This window comes from Oncorhynchus kisutch, linkage group LG27 (assembly GCF_002021735.2).
Source record: "Oncorhynchus kisutch isolate 150728-3 linkage group LG27, Okis_V2, whole genome shotgun sequence".
NCBI lineage: Eukaryota > Metazoa > Chordata > Actinopteri > Salmoniformes > Salmonidae > Oncorhynchus > Oncorhynchus kisutch.
Window position 1 is genome coordinate 2,119,495 of NC_034200.2, and position 24,247 is coordinate 2,143,741.

The 24,247-nt window shown below is 43.3% G+C and overlaps 1 protein-coding gene across 1 annotated transcript in view; it reads right to left on the reverse strand.

Moving 5' to 3' along the window:
• Positions 1 to 24,247, reverse strand: part of LOC116357824 (uncharacterized) — a 143,065-nt gene that overhangs the window by 58,981 nt on the left and 59,837 nt on the right. Inside the window, exons 3-8 of the mRNA XM_031807213.1 lie at positions 21,606 to 21,663; positions 20,956 to 21,043; positions 20,473 to 20,849; positions 20,158 to 20,286; positions 19,911 to 20,066; positions 649 to 780 (exon numbers count right to left, since the gene is read on the reverse strand). Coding sequence (XP_031663073.1) covers positions 649 to 780; positions 19,911 to 20,066; positions 20,158 to 20,286; positions 20,473 to 20,849; positions 20,956 to 21,043; positions 21,606 to 21,663 — 940 coding nt within the window. The remainder of the gene's footprint in view (positions 1 to 648; positions 781 to 19,910; positions 20,067 to 20,157; positions 20,287 to 20,472; positions 20,850 to 20,955; positions 21,044 to 21,605; positions 21,664 to 24,247) is intronic.

The following is a 24,247-nucleotide window of genomic DNA, read 5'->3' on the forward strand; positions in this document are numbered from 1 at the left end:
GAAGAGAAGAGAAAGAGGAATTGTTTTTGCCTCTCTGAGACAAATAGTAAGACAAAGAGAGTGAAAGAATGAGTGATTGAGAGAGCGGGAGAGAAAGACAGAAAAAGAGGGAGGGAGAGAAATCTGTGTAGTAGTCTGATCTCTACACTCTAAATGAGGAGCCAAACAGCAGAGACTTAACCCCTTAAGCTCTGCTCACAGCCACACAGCAAAAGGAGCCAGGGGCTCAAACCTGTTTTTCTGCAACCGAGCCAACAGTGAAACTCTCCAGAAGTAGTGCACTACATGAGAAATGGGATGTCACTTTGTCCCATAGTGTGACTGACGTGTCAGAGTTAAGGGCTCGGCTCCACCCACATGTTGCGGTTCCACATGGCTGTAATCCCACCAAGCAGTGTAACCAGAAACCAGGCCCCGGACCAAGTTTGACTCAGGAAGGCCTGTGTTATGGCGGCAAAGCCAATCAAAGAGGAGCTCTCTGGGTAAACAGGACCTCTCTTTCACAATTTGACCATTAAGTTAACACAAATTTACTGTACATACAAACCATATGTTACGTAAGCAATACACAAATCTCCCCATGACACACTTACCTCATCCCGCCCACTCCACCACCCACATACATACACACACAGACATATCCCTCACCTCCATGGCTGTGGGTGTGTATCCCTGTCCATTCTCCCCCGGGGGTATAGGCGCTGGGTGCAAGGTGATGATGTCATTGTCCTCTGGGGGCTTCCAGATGTACTGCTCCCCGTTTCCCATGAACACTGCCTCCTGGTGGACACACAGAGAACAGGGCTCTGCTGTCAGCCTGGTAGCCAGGGCCTATAATCACTACTCGAAGCACCGCCGCAAACGTAATATATTAAGGCCAACATTGCTGCAGAAGCAAACTCCTTCCTCCGCTACTCTTTCATCCACGTGAGGCTACGTTAAGTTTCCCGGGGAAGCTGTGAAGAACCGGGGAAGGTAGGCCTACCAATGTGTCTCTCCTCATTCAGAAGGCTCACTGATGTCAACACCAAAGCTGACTGAATGTCAATGGTAATGGTGGTAGTAATGGTGAGAGCCCAGTATTAAGAGAATCCTGTTGTTACTTAGTGTCTCTAAAACAACTACGTTTTCATTTCAGTATGTCTTTTACCAGAAAAATATATTTTTGCCTACAGATAATATTCTGCCCATATGAACACATGTATTTTAGGCCCCAAAAATAACAGCTCTGCATGATTGAAAGAAAATCTGCAAAAAGACAACATTGTTTGACATTCTTTAATAAAAGACTCACAAACAGAAACATGCAATAGTCTGTACAGCTCCACAGTTTCCCCGCCTCCAACGAAACTCTTATCTCAGCGACATTGACTGCAGGGGGGTAGTACCGTCAACAAAAAGTTTTGCTCAACCAAAAAACACAAAAGCAACAATAATAAAGCCTCAAAAATACTGTACAATACAAACCATATGTTATGTAGGCAATACCCAAATCTCCCCAATATACTGTACATACAAACCATATGTTATGTAGGCAATACCCAAATCTCCCCAATATACTGTACAATACAAACCATATGTTATGTAGGCAATACCCAAATCTCCCCAATATACTGTACAATACAAACCATATGTTATGTAGGCAATAGCCAAATCTCCCCAATATACTGTACAATACAAACCATATGTTATGTAGGCAATACCCAAATCTCCCCAATATACTGTACATACAAACCATATGTTATGTAGGCAATACCCAAATCTCCCCAATATACTGTACAATACAAACCATATGTTATGTAGGCAATACCCAAATCTCCCCAATATACTGTACAATACAAACCATATGTTATGTAGGCAATACCCAAATCTCCCCAATATACTGTACAATACAAACCATATGTTATGTAGGCAATACCCAAATCTCCCCAATATACTGTACATACAAACCATATGTTATGTAGGCAATACCCAAATCTCCCCAATATACTGTACATACAAACCATATGTTATGTAGGCAATACCCAAATCTCCCCAATATACTGTACATACAAACCATATGTTATGTAGGCAATACCCAAATCTCCCCAATATACTGTACAATACAAACCATATGTTATGTAGGCAATACCCAAATCTCCCCAATATACTGTACATACAAACCATATGTTATGTAGGCAATACCCAAATCTCCCCAATATACTGTACAATACAAACCATATGTTATGTAGGCAATACCCAAATCTCCCCAATATACTGTACAATACAAACCATATGTTATGTAGGCAATACCCAAATCTCCCCAATATACTGTACATACAAACCATATGTTATGTAGGCAATACCCAAATCTCCCCAATATACTGTACATACAAACCATATGTTATGTAGGCAATACCCAAATCTCCCCAATATACTGTACATACAAACCATATGTTATGTAGGCAATACCCAAATCTCCCCAATATACTGTACAATACAAACCATATGTTATGTAGGCAATACCCAAATCTCCCCAATATACTGTACATACAAACCATATGTTATGTAGGCAATACCCAAATCTCCCCAATATACTGTACATACAAACCATATGTTATGTAGGCAATACCCAAATCTCCCCAATATACTGTACAATACAAACCATATGTTATGTAGGCAATACCCAAATCTCCCCAATATACTGTACATACAAACCATATGTTATGTAGGCAATACCCAAATCTCCCCAATATACTGTACATACAAACCATATGTTATGTAGGCAATACCCAAATCTCCCCAATATACTGTACATACAAACCATATGTTATGTAGGCAATACCCAAATCTCCCCAATATACTGTACAATACAAACCATATGTTATGTAGGCAATACCCAAATCTCCCCAATATACTGTACAATACAAACCATATGTTATGTAGGCAATACCCAAATCTCCCCAATATACTGTACATACAAACCATATGTTATGTAGGCAATACCCAAATCTCCCCAATATACTGTACATACAAACCATATGTTATGTAGGCAATACCCAAATCTCCCCAGTATACTGTACATACAAACCATATGTTATGTAGGCAATACCCAAATCTCCCCAATATACTGTACATACAAACCATATGTTATGTAGGCAATACCCAAATCTCCCCAATATACTGTACATACAAACCATATGTTATGTAGGCAATACCCAAATCTCCCCAATATACTGTACATACAAACCATATGTTATGTAGGCAATACCCAAATCTCCCCAATATACTGTACAATACAAACCATATGTTATGTAGGCAATACCCAAATCTCCCCAATATACTGTACATACAAACCATATGTTATGTAGGCAATACCCAAATCTCCCCAATATACTGTACAATACAAACCATATGTTATGTAGGCAATACCCAAATCTCCCCAATATACTGTACAATACAAACCATATGTTATGTAGGCAATACCCAAATCTCCCCAATATACTGTACATACAAACCATATGTTATGTAGGCAATACCCAAATCTCCCCAATATACTGTACATACAAACCATATGTTATGTAGGCAATACCCAAATCTCCCCAATATACTGTACATACAAACCATATGTTATGTAGGCAATACCCAAATCTCCCCAATATACTGTACAATACAAACCATATGTTATGTAGGCAATACCCAAATCTCCCCAATATACTGTACATACAAACCATATGTTATGTAGGCAATACCCAAATCTCCCCAATATACTGTACATACAAACCATATGTTATGTAGGCAATACCCAAATCTCCCCAATATACTGTACAATACAAACCATATGTTATGTAGGCAATACCCAAATCTCCCCAATATACTGTACATACAAACCATATGTTATGTAGGCAATACCCAAATCTCCCCAATATACTGTACATACAAACCATATGTTATGTAGGCAATACCCAAATCTCCCCAATATACTGTACATACAAACCATATGTTATGTAGGCAATACCCAAATCTCCCCAATATACTGTACAATACAAACCATATGTTATGTAGGCAATACCCAAATCTCCCCAATATACTGTACAATACAAACCATATGTTATGTAGGCAATACCCAAATCTCCCCAATATACTGTACATACAAACCATATGTTATGTAGGCAATACCCAAATCTCCCCAATATACTGTACATACAAACCATATGTTATGTAGGCAATACCCAAATCTCCCCAATATACTGTACATACAAACCATATGTTATGTAGGCAATACCCAAATCTCCCCAATATACTGTACAATACAAACCATATGTTATGTAGGCAATACCCAAATCTCCCCAATATACTGTACAATACAAACCATATGTTATGTAGGCAATACCCAAATCTCCCCAATATACTGTACAATACAAACCATATGTTATGTAGGCAATACCCAAATCTCCCCAATATACTGTACAATACAAACCATATGTTATGTAGGCAATACCCAAATCTCCCCAATATACTGTACAATACAAACCATATGTTATGTAGGCAATACCCAAATCTCCCCAATATACTGTACAATACAAACCATATGTTATGTAGGCAATACCCAAATCTCCCCAATATACTGTACATACAAACCATATGTTATGTAGGCAATACCCAAATCTCCCCAATATACTGTACATACAAACCATATGTTATGTAGGCAATACCCAAATCTCCCCAATATACTGTACAATACAAACCATATGTTATGTAGGCAATACCCAAATCTCCCCAATATACTGTACATACAAACCATATGTTATGTAGGCAATACCCAAATCTCCCCAGTATACTGTACATACAAACCATATGTTATGTAGGCAATACCCAAATCTCCCCAATATACTGTACATACAAACCATATGTTATGTAGGCAATACCCAAATCTCCCCAATATACTGTACATACAAACCATATGTTATGTAGGCAATACCCAAATCTCCTGTATGCAGCTTCACTATGCTGTCAGGTTCAATGACCGTCTCCCCTGCACCGTCTCCCCTCCACCGTCTCCCCTCCATCGTCTCCCCTCCACCGCCTCCCCTCCACCGTCTCCCCTCCACCGTCTCCCCTCCACCGTCTCCCCTCCACCGTCTCCCCTCCACCGTCTGCCCTCCACCGTCTGCCCTGCACCGTCCCCCCTGCACCGTCTCCCCTGCACCGTCTCCCCTCCACCGTCTCCCCTCCACCGTCTCCCCTCCACCGTCTCCCCTCCACCGTCTGCCCTCCACCCTCTCCCCTCCACCCTCTCCCCTCCACCCTCTCCCCTCCACCGTCTGCCCTCCACCCTCTCCCCTCCACCGTCTGCCCTCCACCCTCTCCCCTCCACCCTCTCCCCTCCACCGTCTCCCCTCCACCGTCTCCCCTCCACCGTCTCCCCTCCACCGTCTGCCCTCCACCGTCTGCCCTCCACCGTCTGCCCTCCACCGTCTCCCCTGCACCGTCTGCCCTCCACCGTCTCCCCTCCACCGTCTCCCCTCCACCGTCTCCCCTCCACCGTCTGCCCTCCACCGTCTCCCCTCCACCGTCTGCCCTCCACCGTCTGCCCTCCACCGTCTCCCCTCCACCGTCTCCCCTCCACCGTCTCCCCTCCACCGTCTCCCCTCCACCGTCTGCCCTCCACCGTCTCCCCTCCACCGTCTGCCCTCCACCGTCTGCCCTCCACCGTCTCCCCTCCACCTCCACCGTCTGCCCTCCACCGTCTCCCCTCCACCGTCTGCCCTCCACCGTCTGCCCTCCACCGTCTCCCCTCCACCGTCTCCCCTCCACCGTCTCCCCTCCACCGTCTGCCCTCCACCGTCTCCCCTCCACCGTCTCCCCTCCACCATACTGCTGTCTCTTGTCCTTTTGTTTTTTTCTTCATATGAAATATAACTGATCAAAACAGTACCGTCAGATAGAGTCAAATGTTTTTGAGGAAATTTCAATGGTTAAAGAATCATGTGTGTTGTGTTGCATATACATGGCCCCCAGATCAAAGATGCGCCCCACTTGTGTGTGTGTGTGTGTTTGTGTGTGTATGTCAAAATACAGCCCACTCAGTGCACAGCTGCCCAGAAATCAGACAGCAATCATGAACAGAATCAGATGCTGCCATCAAATGAGATGTTCTTCTTCATCGGTGGATCTTTTTAACTCTTGGTCGATCAAGAGGTTTCTCAGTCTCAAGTGCTACCAACATCCAGATGTTTATTACTCTCTATCACAAACAGAGACCCTCCATTGTCCACACCATCAAATCTACACTACAGAACCACTGCAGGAGAAGACTCCCAGGGGATTTCTTTACTGAATCTCATACATATCCATCATCTATTGTGTGAGTGATTATGAATGTTTTATGAGCGACATTAGTAAATGCAATTAAAGTTAATCAAAGTTCAGGAGTAGGAGTTTGTTGATTATGCTGTATATACAATCTCATAGTTACAGCTTTAATTAACTTTCTAACAAAGATCAAACTCAATAATAACAAAGCCCAATAGTTAATGTTTTGTAAATTAAGATGCACTCTCCAGAGCCAGTGATGTTCTATTTATTCCTCTGGCTGGACGGCTACCTGTTTAGCTGTTTCTTCCCTCAACACACACGCAAGCGCACACACTCACACACACACTTACTCACACACGGCTTGGCAGCCATACAGGCTCTTGCATAATCGTCCCCTCCGCTCCGCTGGCCAAGCACACAACATGTGCTCCACAGAGCAGGAGAAGGGCGGGGACGCAGGCTCACAAACACACACACACTATGAAGCACATACACACATATAGGCTACAGTACACACGCATAAACATAATATCCTTTTAGATGGTAAGAGCCCTTTTTTGGGGGTACTTTGAGCGGTTTCATACTAGTTTCATCTCGCTGTGATATTCTCAGACGGATTTAGAGCTCTCAACATGAGAAACTACAAAATAATTTCATAGAATTGAACCAAGACCACTTTTTCTTGGTCACAGACGGACAAATTCACTTTGTGCTTAAAGCTGAAGTTGTAAAGAGTCTGCACACTGTCACGCACTGACCTTAGAGAGCCGTTTTATTTCTCTATTTGGTTAGGTCAGGGTGTGATGTGGGGTGGGCATTCTATGTTGTCTATTTCTTTGTTGGCCGAGTATGGTTCCCAATCAGAGGCAGCTGTCTATCGTTGTCTCTGATTGGGGATCATACTTGGGCAGCCCTTTTCCCACTTTCTGTTGTGGGATCTTGTTTTTGTCAATTGCTGGTTTAGACTTACATTACTTTACGTGTCGTTTATCATTCTTGTTTTTTTGGTGTTCATTTAATAAATTCAAAATGTACGCCTACCTTGGTCTCATTCTGACGACAGCCGTAACACACATGGTGTCTCTGCACGCTCAGTGGACGTTAAGGAGAAATGATCTGTCAACGTTATAGTGCCAATATTGTACTGTCGCTAAGTATGATCATACTTATTTAAAAGTTATATGAAATGTGAAATCTTATAGTACGTCATTTATAATTTGATTGTTACTATATAATTTCAAGCCCTAATACCCCACTTTTGTTGAATAGGAAAGAAACCTCAGCAATCAGAATGAGGACACCTCAGCAGTCAGAATGAGGACACCTCAGCAGTCAGAATGAGGACACCTCAGCAGTCAGAATGAGGACACCTCAGCAGTCAGAATGAGGACACCTCAGCAGTCAGAATGAGGACACCTCAGCAGTCAGAATGAGGACACCTCAGCATTCAGAATGAGGACACCCCAGCAGTCAGAATGAGGACACCTCAGCAATCAGAATGAGGACACCTCAGCAATCATTTGTACTATGAACTTGAGCTCGTGTCCTCAGAATGAGCACACCTCAGCAATCAGAATGAGGACACCTCAGCAATCAGAATGAGGACACCTCAGCAGTCAGAATGAGGACACCTCAGCAGTCAGAATGAGGACACCTCAGCAGTCAGAATGAGGACACCTCAGCAGTCAGAATGAGGACACCTCAGCAGTCAGAATGAGGACACCTCAGCAGTCAGAATGAGGACACCTCAGCATTCAGAATGAGGACACCCCAGCAATCAGAATGAGGACACCTCAGCAATCAGAATGAGGACACCTCAGCAATCATTTGTACTATGAACTTGAGCTCGTGTCCTCAGAATGAGCACACCTCAGCAATCAGAATGAGGACACCTCAGCAATCAGAATGAGGACACCTCAGCAATCAGAATGAGTACACCACAGAAATCAGAATGAGCACACCTCAGCAATTGAGGTTTTATTTTACCAGATAGGTGACTTACAGATCTTTCTAAAACTATGCAACATTACCATTTATTGTTTATGGCCATCTCATGAAAAATAATTACGGTTGGGTATATCTATTTAGGCGGAAATCAACATTTTGCCCTGTCATTCAGCTACAAACAAGAGACAACGCTTTCTCTAAAACACACATACTAAACAGACAAAAACAAGCTCTCTCTCAAGGACACACTAGAGAAGCTGAGATCATGACACCAGGGGCGGCCCTAGTTTTTTGGGGACCCTAAGAGAGATTTGGGGTATGGGCACGTTTATTTGAATATTTAAATATCCAAATGGAAGTTAGTATTAGATTACTTGGGAGAGGATTCATTTTTGACAAAATGTAATAAAATGATCTATATGACATTGCTGCAAAGCCTACATGGATACATTCAACATTTTAATGACAGTTTTTGTGAGTGCACCCCATACAAAAGACACACTGGTAGCCGATACACTTTCCACACGTGTAGCTTTTTGTTATTGTCAGGCAGTCAAAGCAGCGTAACAGTTAGAGGCTCCATGTGTAGCATCTGAAGTGGGAGATTTCTAACTGATGCAAAATGTAATAAACATTCCGGAGTTCAGTTGGCTAAATGAGGAGTAGGCTGTTGTTTCATTACAGTTGTTGTAGACAAGGACGGGAAGTGCAGCAAAATAGCCTCAATTAGCCTTGCTACTTTAGCTAGCTAGCTGGCTTACTTAGCTGGCTACTGTAGCTAGCTAGCTTCTTTACAACGATTTAATGCAGTCTATACAGGCAATATCAGATGGTATGATAGATAACCTATGGTAGCAACAAGTTTGTCTAACTAGTGTGAGTCGGTATGGCTATTTTCCCCCTCTCTCTTTCCCTCCATGCCACACATAGACTGTCACACACACCGGCCACTGCTCCTCTCTCAACACTCCCCCACCCTTCTGCTGAAACAAGCAGAGTGCAGCACACCGACTCTCTGTCTCGCTCGAGAAATTTAGCCCATTTAAATGTCCCAATTCTTTATTATTGATATGATTTAAATAGTGAAATCATTGCAAATGTCCTAGTTTGGTGGCCCCCCCACCTCGCGGTAAAAATATGTAGTGGTCCCCTCTCTTGACAGCGGAGAGTTATTTCCTGCAATTCTACTCATTGTGCCTTGGGGCGGACAGAACAATTTGCCTTGGGGCGGACAGAACATTTTGCCTTGGGGCGGACAGAACATTTTGCCGTTTCAAAGCACATTTCCTGCAATTCTACTCATTGTGCCTTGGGGCGGACAGAACATTTTGCCTTGGGACGGGCAGAACATTTTGCCGTTTCAAAGCACATTTCCTGCAATTCTACTCATTGTGCCTTGGGGCGGACAGAACATTTTGCTGTTTCAAAGCACATTTCCTGCAATTCTACTCATTGTGCCTTGGGGCGGACAGAACATTTTGCCTTGGGGCAGACAGAAAATTTTGCCTTGGGGCAGACAGAACATTTTGCCTTGGGGCAGACAGAACATTTTGCCTTGGGGCGGACAGAACATTTTGCCTTGGGGCGGACAGAACATTTTGCCGTTTCAAAGCAAATTTTCTGCAATTCTACACATTTTTCCTTGGGGAGGACAGAACATTTAGCAGTTTTTAAAACTCATTTCATTTCATGCAATTCTATTCATTTTTCCATGGGGCCGAGAGAACATTTTGCAATTTGAAAGCTAATTCTAAAATGTCCCATGACTTATGCCATGCTCATGTGATATCTGAGTGAGAGTGACCAACAAAATCTATGTGGGCCCCCTGGAGGTCAGTGCCTGTAATGATTACTACAAGGTGTAGATAGCTGGCTAGACTAACTTACCAATTAAAACATCTTTAGGTGACATGGTCTAATTGAGTGACTGTCAGTGACTGACATTACAAGAGAAAAACTACTGACGCTTTACCAAATTTAGAAGTTGCACCTTGTTGATTCTACTATTCTAACTCTGAGCAGTAAGTTGAGACCTCGATTTTCCTAAAAAAATAATGAAAATAAAATGAAATGTTTACATTTTTGGGGGGTTGGGGGCCTGTAGCCCTGAGGGGTATCCTACGAAGCAAGCTAGATCTACTCAACTTTTTCTAAAGCTAGCCAACTTCAGTAAGCTTCACATTCCAGGTCAGGCTTCATCTGTACTACGATGGTGGATATTGCCTGTCCTCCTTCCTTCATGTCACACATGGCTAGTCGAATGCAGAACTCTTTATTGAGACGACGCTGAAACATCAATCCATGGGTGGGTCAGTGACACATTTTCATTTGTCTGTCCTCCTTCTGCTAACTCTAGCATGCATGTCACACATGGCTAGTCGAATGCAGAACTCTTTATTGAGACGACGCTGAAACATCAATCCATGGGTGGGTCAGTGACACATTTTCATTTGTCTGTCCTCCTTCTGCTAACTCTAGCATGCATGTCACACATGGCTAGTCGAATGCAGAACTCTTTATTGAGACGACGCTGAAACATCAATCCATGGGTGGGTCAGTGACACATTTTCATTTGTGCCTAAATCAAAATGAAAGAAAATATATCTGTCAAATTCAGCAGACTATAGTGTGAAATATTACTTTAGAAGTTCCGTCTCTATTTTATTACTCATCGTTAATGCCGTCTTTGGTGTGCTTATCAATGCACCAATGTTCCTCACTCCCATCTATATATTATTTAATTAAGTCATACAAAAGTGTTACATTGTGTGAAGTTTAAAATGCATTCTGTCATTACTAAATGTGTAATGTGATATACAGTAATTTAACATTGCAATTTTTTAAAGATAAAAAAAACATGTAATTAATAAAATATTGAATCAGTTGTCTTCCTCAGATGAAGGGGGTGATAATGCAATCTTTGCAAGAGGGAGGGAATCTGATTTCAGTGGTCAACTCGTGGCTCAGACATTTCATTCAGTTGAGTTAGCCCTGAGTTAGCCTGCCCTGGAGCAGAATAGTTCTGAAGAAAATCTACCTGGCTAAAAGGTGAGCTACTTTTGTATGATAGGTTAAATTTAGAGTTGATCAAAGCTACTTCGCTAACTCCTTAAACCTTTTTTTTAGGATACCCCTCAGGATGACATGACACATACACACACACACACAGTTATATTTAATTCACACAAATAGTGCATATGCTCACATCCACATACATTCACAAACACTCACTATTATACACATTCTGTTAAAATACAGTGTACTCAAACACATACATACAGTAGAAAATAAGTAGAGCATATACAACACAGACACACACCCACTGCAAAGAAACCATTGTTTGCTGAGTCCAAGGTGCTAAAGGAGCTCCTTAAACTTGACCCCCCAAAAACATCTGGGTCAGATGGCTTAGACCCTTTCTTCTTTAAAGTTACTGCCCCTATCATCACCAAGCCTCTCTCTGACCTTTTTAACATGTCTCTCCTCTCTGGGGAGGTTCCCATTGCTTGGAAGGTAGCCACTGTTTGTCCTTTATTTAAAGGAGGAGATTAGCTGATCCTAACTGTTATAGGCCTCTCTCTATTTTGCCCTGTTTATCAAAAGTGTTGGAAAAACATGTCAAAAATCAACTGACTGGCTTTCTTGACGTCTATAGTATTCTCTCTTGTATGCAATCTGGTTTCTGCTCAGGTTATGATGTGTCACTGCAACCTTAAAGGTCTTAAATTATGTCACAATTGCCCTTGATTCCAAGCAATGTTGTGATGCTATTGTTATTGACTTGGCCAAAGCTTTTGATACGGTAGACCATTCCATTCTCGTGGGCCGGCTAAGGAGTATTGGTGTCTCTGAAGGGTCTTTGGCCTGGTTTGCTAACTACCTCTCTCAAAGAGTGCAGTGTGTAAAGCCAGAACATCTGCTGTCACCAAGGGAGTACCCCAAGTCTCGAACCTAGGCCCCACGCTCTTCTCAATTTACATCAACAACATAGCTCAGGCAGCAGGAAGCTCTCTCTATCCTTTATATGCAGATGATACAGTCTTACACTCAGCTGGCCCCCTCCTGGATTTTGTGTTAAAACGCTCCACAACAAAGCTTTTTTAGTGTCCAACAAGCTTTCTCTGCCCTTAACCTTGTTCTGAACATCTCCAAAACAAAGGTCATGTGGTTTGGTCAGAATAATGCCTCTCTCCCCACCGGTGTGATCACTCCCTCTGAGGGTTTAGAGCTTGAGGTAGTCACCTCATACAAGTACTTGGGAGTAGGGCTAGAAGGTACACTGGTCTTCTCAAATCAATCAAATCACATTTTATTAGTCACATACACATGGTTAGCAGATGTTAATGCAAGTGTAGCGAAATGCTTGTGCTTCTAGTTCTGACAGTGCAGTAATATCTAACAAGTAATCAAAAAAATTGACAACAACTACCTTATACACACAAATCCTGTTTCCTGAAGTCCACAATCATCTCCTTTGTTTTCTTGACGTTGAGTGAGGGGTTATTTTCCTGACACCATATTCTGAGGGCCCTCACCTCCTCCTTGCAGGCTGTCTCATCGCTGTTGGTAATCAAGCCTGCCACTGTAGCATCGTCAGCAAACTTGATGATTGAGTTGGAGGCGTGCATGGCCATGCAGTCGTGGGTGAACAGGGAGTACAGGAGAGGGCTGAAAACGCACCCTTGTGGGGCCCGAGTGTTGAGGATCAGCGGGGTGGAGATGTTGTTTCCTACCTTCACCACCTGGGGGCGGCCCATCAGAAAGTCCAGGACCCAGTTGCACAGGGCAGGGTGGAGACCCAGGGTCTCAAGCTTAATGATGAGTTTAGAAGGTACCATGGTGTTGAATGCTTAGCTGTAGTCAATGAACAGCATTCTTACATAGGTATTCCTCTTGTCCAGATGGGATAGGGCAGTGTGATGGCGATTGCATCGTCTGTGGACCTATTGGGGTGGTAAGTCAATTGTAGTGGGTCTAGGGTATCAGGTAGGGTGGAGGTGATATGATCCTTGACTAGTCTCTCAAAGCCCTTCATGATGACAGAAGTGAGTGCTACGGGGCGATAGTCATTTAGTTCAGTTACCTTAGCTTTCTTGGGAACAGGAACAATGCTGGCCATCTTGAAGCATGTCTAGGCCGGCAGCCTTGCGAGGCTTAACACGTTCAAATGTTTTACTCGTGTTGGCCACGGAGAATGAGAGCCCACAGTCAAAGAAGAAGTTGTTTAATTTGTCTGGGAGCAAGACATCCTGGTCTGCGACAGGGCTGGTTTTCTTTTTGTAATCCGTGATTGACTGTAGACCCTGCCACATACCTCTTGTGTCTGAGCCGTTGAATTGTGACTCTACTTTGTCTCTATACTGACACTTAGCTTGTTTGATTGCCTTGCGGAGGGAATAGCTACACTGTTTGTATTCGGTCATGTTTCCAGTCACCTTGCCCTGGTTAAAAGCAGTGGTTCGCGCTTTCAGTTTCATGCGAATGCTGCCATCAATCCACGGTTTCTGGTTTGGGAATTTTTTTATCGATGCTGTGGGTATAGCATCGCCGATGCACTTTCTAATGAACTCCCTCACCGAATCAGCTTATTCGTCAATGTTGTTGTTGGACGCAATGCGGAACATATCCCAGTCCACGTGATCAAAGCAGACTTTAATAAGATTGGTCGGACCAGCGTTGAACAGACCTGAGCGCGGGATGTATGTATGTATGTATGTATGTAATAACACTTAAGATTCCCTGGGGGAACAATGTTAGAAACAATAGATACAGAAACAAAATACTGCATAGTTTCCTAAGAACGCGAAGCGAGGCTACCATCTCTAAGAACGCGAAGCGAGGCTACCATCTCTAAGAACGCGAAGCGAGGCTACCATCTCTAAGAACGCGAAGCGAGGCTACCATCTCTAAGAACGCGAAGCGAGGCTACCGTCTCTAAGAACGCGAAGCGAGGCTACCATCTCTAAGAACGCGAAGCGAGGCTACCATCTCTAAGAACGCGAAGCGAGGCTACCATCTCTAAGAACGCGAAGCGAGGCTACCATCTCTAAGAACGCGAAGCGAGGCTACCATCTCTGTCAGTGCCTTCTTCCTTCTGTTTCTGTTTCTCTCAGCACTTATCAAAGCTGCAGGCTAAGGTTAAATCTAGACTTGGTTTCTCTATCGTAATCACTTCTCTTTCACCGCAGATGCCAAACTAACCCTGACCTTCAGATGACCATCCTACCCATGCTAGATTACGGAGATGTAATTTATAGATCGGCAGGAAAGGGTGCTCTCGAGCGGCTTGATGTTCTTTACCATTCGTCCATCAGATTTGCCACCAATGCTTCTTATAGGACACATCACTGCACTCTATACTCCTCTGTAAACTGGTCATCTCTGTATACCTGTCTCAAGACCCACTGGTTGATGCTTATTTATAAAACCCTCTTAGGCCTCACTCCCCCCTATCTGAGATACCTACTGCAGCCCTCATCCTCCACATACAGCACCCGTTCTGCCAGTATTCTGTTAAAGGTCCCCAAAGCACACACATCCCTGGGTCGCTCGTCTTTTCAGTTCGCTGCAGCTAGCGAATGGAACGATCCACAAAAAACACTCAAACTGGATAGTTTTATCTCCAGCTCTTCATTCAACCATGGACACTCTTACTGACAGTTGTGGCTGCTTCGCGTGATGTATTGTTGTCACTACCTTCTTGCCCTTGTCTTGTTGTCTGTGCCCAATAATGTTTGTACCATGTTTTGTGCTGCTCCCACGTTGTGTTGCTACCATGCTGTGTTGTCATGTGTTGCTGCCTTGCTATGTTATTGTCTTAGGTCTCTCTTTATGTAGTGTTGTGGTGTCTCTTGTCGTGATATGTGTTTTGTCCTATAGTTTTATTTGATTTTTAATCCCAGCCCTCGTCCCCGCAGGAGGCCTTTTGCCTTTGGTAGGCTGTCATTGTAAATAACTATTTGTTCTTAATTAAATCTTCTTAGGGATCAAATTCCGTTAACAAGATCGATTTGACAACATCCGGTGAAATGGCAGAGCGCCAAATTCAAATTAAATTACTATAAATATTAAAGTTTCATGAAATCACACATGCAATACACCAAATTAAAGCTACACTTGGAATCCAGCCAACGTGTCAGATTTCAAAAAGGCTTTACAGGGAAAGCAAACCATGCGATTATCTGAGGATAGCACACCACCAAACAAATACATGACATTCATATTTTAACCCGCCGGGCGCGACACAAAACTCAGAAATAGTGATATAATTCATGCCTTACCTTTGAAGATCTTCTTCTGTTGGCACTCCAAAATGTCCCAGAAACATCACAAATGGTCCTTTTGTTCGATTAATTCCGTCGTTATATATATCCAAAATGTCCATTTATTTGGCGCGTTTGATCCAGAAAAATACCGGTTCCAACTCTCAAACAACTTTCCTAATACAACTTTAGGTATTTTTTTACGTAAATAATCTATCAAATTTAAGACAGGATAAACTGTGTTCAATACCGGATGAAAACAAAGTGGAGCGTCCTTTCAGGTCGCGCGCCTCTAACAAACAGTACACTTCACCCGACCCTCGTTCTGAACTGCCCTACTTCTTCATTACACAAAGGTAAAACATCAACCAATTTCTAAAGACTGTTGACATCTAGTGGAAGCGATAGGAACTACAAGCATCTGCCTTAGAATTCTAGATTCTCATTGAAAACCCATTGAAAAGAGAGTGACCTCAAAAAAAAATATTACTGGATGGTTTGTCCTCGGGGTTTCGCTTGCCAAATAAATTCTGTTATATTCATAGACACCATTCAAACAGTTTTAGAACCTTTAGAGTGTTTTCCATCCAAATCTACTAATCATATGCACATCCTAGCTTCTGGGCCTGAGTAGCAGGCAGTTTACTTTGGGCACGCTTTTCATCCGGATGTGAAAATACTGCTCCCTAGCCTTAAGAAGTTTGAACTGACTAGTTGAATAAAGGTTAAATAAAATAAAATAAAATACTTTACACAGCTCTGTCAATCTACCAAACCTGTGACCAAGCAGATTACAATCACCCTGTTTGTGCTGTGCAAATGCGTGTGAGCGCGCACACACACGCACACACTCACACACACACACACACAAAATGCACACACACACAGTAAGATAAAACAGGTAGGACTGCCAAACACATAGGAAAGTTTGATCTTTATCATTGTCCCTCCATTACCCTCTATCAGTTCTGCCCACACTATACACACTATTTCCATCTGGTTACAAAATGATATCAGACCCAGGGCACATAATGAGTTATGGTATCTGACCTATTCATGTGGACAGGTAAGGTCAGTAGAGCACACTGGGCTGGAAATAGTGATAAAGATCAGGCTCGAATTGCTCCCTACACACTGATCTAAGATCAGTTTCAATGGTTAAGATTAGTATTGAGGTGAGTGTGATCTGATCGTAGACCTGTGTTTAAGGAGGGACTTCAACCCGGAGCGTTACAGATCTACTCTTCCTCTGACATCAAACACTGAGCACTGAGCAGAATGAATAGTTCCCTCTGGTGGGAAAATGAAGGAACTGACAGGTTAATATTTCTGCCACACAGCATGTACACCGTAAACCCCAAGGCAAATTTAACTCAAAAACTTATAGTAAAATAAACACAAAAGTCATTATTACTTCAAATGTGTATGTGATACCGACTCAGAACTAAATGAGAAGTCAAATCAACTCTATTTTTTAAGTTATGACAACAAATAAACTTTTTTCCCAGTATGTGCCACTGCAGGTTAATTCTTTGTAATTGTTTATAATATCGGTAATTTTGTGAACGATTTATCAATGTTATGCTACACAAAGATAAATAACATACAGGCCTACTTATAGACATAATGTGGCCTGTAAACCATGAGTTCTGGCCATTGTATTAGGATGAAGCCTCAAAATAAGAATTTAGGAGATATGTAATGTAATAATGATAACATTTTCCTAGGAGCTCACTTGTTGAAGGCCACAGGGACTGAAAATGAATAAATTCAACAACCATGTCCCTGTCACTAACCAATACAGTCCAGATTAGTACCTAAATCTACATGGACGCTATTGACCAATAAACATTCACGTGGGCGTGGTCTGGCTTATAAATGCATGTAAATCAGTCAAGGATATTCGTATGGTAACACAATTTGGTACATGTTGCAAACACTGTCAAGACTCAACATATGCAAGACAATTCATTCCGGCCACACAGTGGCGCTATAATGGGCAGATGTTTTTATGTCTTTTAATCTCTGAAATTTGGCACACATGCTCAGGTATATGAGTCTAGCTAACCCCCTCAGACACAACTGGCCCGATGTAGACAAAACTTGGGTGAACGATGTGTCATGCTACAGAGATCCGTCAATTAACTAAATTACATTGATTGGCCCAAGGGTGGTGCATCATTCGTGGGTTACTACATGTTTACTGTTGCCTTTTTTAACTCTTATTATTATCTATCGTAATGCCTAATCACCCTTCATGTACATATCAGCAGTTGAAGTCGGAAGTTTACATACACTTAGGTTGTAGTCATTAAAACTCATTTTTCAACCACTCCACACATTTCTTGTTAACAAACTATAGTTTAGGAAAATCGGTTAGAACATCTACTTTGTGCATGACACAAGTAATTTTTCCAACAATTGTTTACAGACAGATTATTTAACTTATAATTCACTGTATCACAATTACAGTGAGTCAGAAGTTTACATACACTAAGTTGACTGTGCCTTTGAACAGCTTGGAAAATTCCAGAAAATTATGTCATGACTTTAGAAGCTTCTAATTGACAACATTTGAGTCAATTGGAGGTGTACTGTGGATACATTTCAAGGCCTACTTTCAAACTCAGTGCCATTTTGCTTGACATCATGTGAAAATCAAAAGAAATCAGCCAAGACCTCAGAAATAAAATTGTAGACATCCACAAGTCTGGTTCATCCTTGGGAGCAATTTCCAAATGCCTGAAAGTACCAAATTCACCTGTACAAACAATAGTATGCAAGCATAAACACCATGGGACAATGCAGCCGTCATACCGCTCAGGAAAGAGACGTGTTCTGTCTCCTAGATATGAACGTACTTTGGTGTGAAAAGTGCCAATCAATCTCAGAACAATAGCAAAGGACCTTGTGAAGATGCTGGAGGAAACAGCTACAAAAGTATCTATATCCACAGTAAAACGAGTCCTATATCGGTGAGCAAGGAAGAAGCTACTGCTCCAAAACCGCCATAAAAAAGCCAGACTACGGTTTGCAACTGCACATGGGGACAAAGATTGTACTTTTTTGAGAAATGTCCTCTGGTCTGATGAACCAAAAATAGAACTGCTTGGTCATAATGACCATTGTTATGTTTGGATGAAAAGGGGGAGGCTTGCAAGCTGAAGAACACCATCCCAACCGTGAAGCACAGGTGTAGCAGCATCATGTTGAGGGGGTGCTTTGCTGCAGGATGGACTGGTGCACTTCACAAAATAGATGGCGTAATGAGTAAGGAAAATGATGTGGATATATTGAAGCAACATCTCAAGACATCAGTCAGGAAGTTAAAGGTTGGTCGTATATGAGTCTTCCAAATGGACAATGACTTAAGGCTGACAAAATGGTTAAGGACAACAAAGTCAAGGTATTGGAGTGGCCATCACAAAGCCCTGACCTCAATCCTATAGATCATTTGTGGGCAGAACTGAAAAAGCGTGTACGAGCAAGGAGGCCTACAAACCTGACTCAGTTACACCAGCTCTGTCAGGAGGAATGGACCAAAATTCACCCAAGTTATTGTGGGAAGCTTGTGGAAGGCTACTCGAAACGTTTGACTCAAGTTAAACAATTTAAAGGCAATGGTACCGAATGCTAATTGAGTGTATGTAAACTTCTGACCCACTGTGAATGTGATGAAAGTCATAACAGCTGAAATAAATGATTCTCTCTACTATTATTCTGACATTTCACATTCTTAAAATAAAGTGGTGATCTAACTGACCTAAGACAAGGAATTTTTACTCGGATTAAATGTCAGGAATTGTGAAAAACTGAGTTTAAATGTATTTGGCCAAGGTGTATGTGAACTTCCAACTTCAGCTGTACCTCAAATACCTCATACTCCTTCACGTTGATTTGATACGGGTACTCCCTGTACCTGTATATAGCTCTCTTGTGTATTTTATTGTGCCCCACAATGAAATCGGGGGAAGGGACTGTGGATCTGTCTTCGTTTGTATGCTCTTCACATGCAATATCTCAGACAGCACAAGCCCAATTTTGACAAAACCTTGGGTGAATGCCATAGAGATCCGGGATTTACCAAATTATATTGATTGGTCCAAGGCCTGTAGTATTTAACTGAAATGTGTTAGTCACATAATAATATCATGATATCTCAATTGGCGCTGCATCATTCATGGGGGGCGACATGTTTACACGGTTGCCCTGTTTAGTTTTGAGTCAGTACCACATAAACCTTAATAATAATGACTTTTCATTGACTTTGAGTTCAACTAACTAGAAGTATTTGAGTAAAAAATGCATTGGCGTTTACAGTGTGGGGTTAGCAGTGTACACAAGCTGGTGAAGAATTACATCAATCCGTAGTCTCTGTCCATGAGTGTCCTACAGGGGGCGTACCTTAGGGAAGACGTGCAGGTGGAATGGACCCAGCTGTTTCTGTAGAAACTCCTGGCTGCGGGGCAGTGGAGGGGGAGGGGCAGAGGGTGACTCTTCCACACTTGATTGGTCATCTGACTCTGCATTCCCATTCTCCTTCTTGGTTGCCTTGTCCACCTTAATCAATTATTTCATTAGAGTACGAATTCAAACAGTATAATGCTGTTCCATGACTCCATTGGAAGGCAGTTGTAAAAACCCTGTTTACCTTCTTGACCTTCCGTATGGAGGCGTACTCTGCCGTTACGGGGTCCTGGGGGGCCAGGGACGATCCGTTAGCACCGTTGGGCCCCTTCCCTCCTCTGCTGCTCCCATTAACAGCTCCTCTGGCATTTCCCTGAGGGATACAGACACACAAACACGCAGTTGGAAGGTACTTGTCCTTCCATTGGGCCAACAAAAGAAAAGCAGAATAACAAAATGAACAACTAACATTCTTACGGGTCGGCGGTCACAATATAAAGTCAATGATGACGCGATGTCAACACTTCTATTGCATTGCTTTCATAGCATAAATACGCACATTCCCATTCCTGTTTCTGTTCCCATTGAGGACATCGTCGGTGCGGGTCCCGTTGGGGCTCTGTGAGGTCCTCGGTGTTGCTGGGGTGTTGGCTGATGTGGGTGGGGGAGCTGGGGGCACCGTGTCAACCTCTCTAACCCCTACACTCTCGTACAACCCATTGTCAAAGCAGCGGACGGGTGAGTTCCGGATCCCCACCTCAGTGTAGGTGTGGTCTCTGACCCCCTCTTCTCCTCCCCTCTGGATGTCTCCCTCCACCTCGGGGCTGGTGGGGATCTGGGGGAGCTGGCGGACAAGGGGGGGGCGGAGGTCAGAGGTGGAGCGATGGCTGTGGAGGAGGAGAAGGTCCATACTGGCAGGACGGTTCTTACCCCCACCTTGAGAGAGAGAGGAGGGTCATTGTTACATGGTTTCCATTTCACCAATGTACCGGTTGTTTTCTAGTTGTTGGCAGTCTTATTGGTTGTTGGTATTGTTACTCACTGTTGCCGTTGCGGGGCAAGCGGTTGATCTCATGCAGCCTAGTGTCAGATTTACTGATGGAGCTGTTCTTGGGCTGATGGAGAGCACCCTATACAGAGGGCATATATACTGCTCAGTCTGATATACAGTCACTGGGTGGTGCTGAACTCTTAGGAAAAGGCTTCCAAAAGGGTTCTTCGGCTGACCCCATAGGAGAACACTGTTTGTTTCCCGGGTAGAACCCTTTTTGGTTCCAGGTAGAACCCTTCAAATCAAATTGTATTGGTCACATACACATGTCTAGCAGATGTTATTGCGGGTGTAGCGAAATGCTTGTAAGGGCCTCTATAGAAAGGGTTCTACATGGAACCAAAAAGGGTTCTTCAAGGGTTCTCCTACGGGGACAGCCAAAGAACCGTTTTAGGGTTTAGATAGCACCTTTTTTTGTCAGAGTGTCGATATGTTTGACATTTCTGCTGCTATAAATGAGGGGATAATATAGTGAGATTTATGCCCAGGTGGTGGAAGTCTTGTGTAAGGTAGTACTAGGCTATTTATTGGGTGGGCCGAAAACAAATAACGGCAAAGGGATGGTGGATGGGGTGCCATGGATGATATACAACATAAAGAATAAAAGATGTATGAAGAAGGGGCTAATATAAATAACTCACCAGGTCTACTGAGGAGCCCTTCTCTCCATTGGCCGGAGGATGCTTGGTCTTGTTTTTCCTGAGGACACATGAAGGAGCAGTTATTATTAACTATGTCGCTGTTGAGTTTCACTCAAGAGAGAAGTAAATGTTCCTCCATGGTTGCTAACATTTCCACACGTCACTAGGGGCCCCTTGGGAACGTTGTATCCATGGGGGACTGTTGATAGGGCGAGCCGTGTGATGCAGGTGTGCTGAAGACAGCAGTAGGTGACTATAGGTGAAACAGATCTCAATACTCATATGTGGCTTCCTCTCCTCATCTACTGTTCTTCACCTGCACCGATCTGATCTCAATACTCATATGTGGCTTCCTCTCCTCATCTCCTGCTCTAGACCTGCACCGATCTCATCTCAATACTCATATGTGGCTTCCTCTCCTCATCTCCTGCTCCAGACCTGTACCGATCTGATCTCAATACTCATATGTGGCTTCCTCTCCTCATCTCCTGCTCTAGACCTGCACCGATCTCATCTCAATACTCATATGTGGCTTCCTCTCCTCATCTACTGCTCTTCACCTGCACTGATCTGATCTCAATACTCATATGTGGCTTCCTCTCCTCATCTCCTGCTCTAGACCTGCACCGATCTGATCTCAATACTCATATGTGGCATCCTCTCCTCATCTACTGCTCTAGACCTGCACCGATCTGATCTCAATACTCATATGTGGCTTCCTCTCCTCATCTACTGCTCTTCACCTGCACCGATCTGATCTCAATACTCATATGTGGCTTCCTCTCATCTACTGCTCTAGACCTGCACCAATCTGATCTCAATACTCATATGTGGCTTCCTCTCCTCATCTCCTGCTCTAGACCTGCACCAATCTGATCTCAATACTCATATGTGGCTTCCTCTCCTCATCTACTGTTCTTCACCTGCACCGATCTGATCTCAATACTCATATGTGGCTTCCTCTCCTCATCTCCTGCTCCAGACCTGCACCGATCTGATCTCAATACTCATATGTGGCTTCCTCTCCTCATCTACTGCTCTTCACCTGCACCGATCTGATCTCAATACTCATATGTGGCTTCCTCTCCTCATCTCCTGCTCTAGACCTGCACCGATCTCATCTCAATACTCATATGTGGCTTCCTCTCCTCATCTCCTGCTCCAGACCTGCACCGATCTGATCTCAATACTCATATGTGGCTTCCTCTCCTCATCTCCTGCTCTAGACCTGCACCGATCTCATCTCAATACTCATATGTGGCTTCCTCTCCTCATCTACTGCTCTTCACCTGCACCGATCTGATCTCAATACTCATATGTGGCTTCCTCTCCTCATCTCCTGCTCCAGACCTGCACCGATCTGATCTCAATACTCATATGTGGCTTCCTCTCCTCATCTCCTGCTCTAGACCTGCACCGATCTCATCTCAATACTCATATGTGGCTTCCTCTCCTCATCTCCTGCTCCAGACCTGCACCGATCTGATCTCAATACTCATATGTGGCTTCCTCTCCTCATCTCCTGCTCTAGACCTGCACCGATCTCATCTCAATACTCATATGTGGCTTCCTCTCCTCATCTACTGCTCTTCACCTGCACCGATCTGATCTCAATACTCATATGTGGCTTCCTCTCCTCATCTCCTGCTCCAGACCTGCACCGATCTGATCTCAATACTCATATGTGGCTTCCTCTCCTCATCTCCTGCTCTAGACCTGCACCGATCTCATCTCAATACTCATATGTGGCTTCCTCTCCTCATCTACTGCTCTTCACCTGCACCGATCTGATCTCAATACTCATATGTGGCTTCCTCTCCTCATCTCCTGCTCCAGACCTGCACCGATCTGATCTCAATACTCATATGTGGCTTCCTCTCCTCATCTCCTGCTCTAGACCTGCACCGATCTCATCTCAATACTCATATGTGGCTTCCTCTCCTCATCTACAGCTCTAGACCTGCACCGATCTGATCTCAATACTCATGTGTGGCTTCCTCTCCTCATCTCCTGCTCTTCACCTGCACCGATCGGATCTAAATAGACAAATGAAAGTAGATTCCCGGAGGCCATCCATACATGTTGCTTTCACCTAGCCTGTGTTTTTCAGTTCAGTGAAGATAAAGGAGTAGAGATGCATCTGTGCACCTACACATGCACAGAGGCCACTTAGTACCATTGAGATGCCCCAGGGACTCTGTCTCTCTCTCCAGCCCAGGACACAGCTCTATGCACCTCTCAGCTCTGTCTGCCCCTGGGGAGCCATGAGCAGGTGTCTAAGCATCCACATCCCACAGGACTGTCACATCATAACAACACACTGGAGGCAGGAATTCAGCACCAGAAAAATTCATGGCTTACCAAACTAAAGAGAAGCCTTTTTTTCATACATTCAATGTATTTGTTCTTTATTGGTTCCATTTACAGATGCCTTTACATGAAGCTTTACTTTAAGATACAGTACATCTCTATGTCTGGTTAAAGAGTATTACATGAAGCTTTACTTTAAGATACAGTACATCTCTATGTCTGGTTAAAGAGGATTACATGAAGCTTTACTTTAAGATACAGTACATCTCTATGTCTGGTTAAAGAGGATTACATGAAGCTTTACTTTAAGATACAGTACATCTCTATGTCTG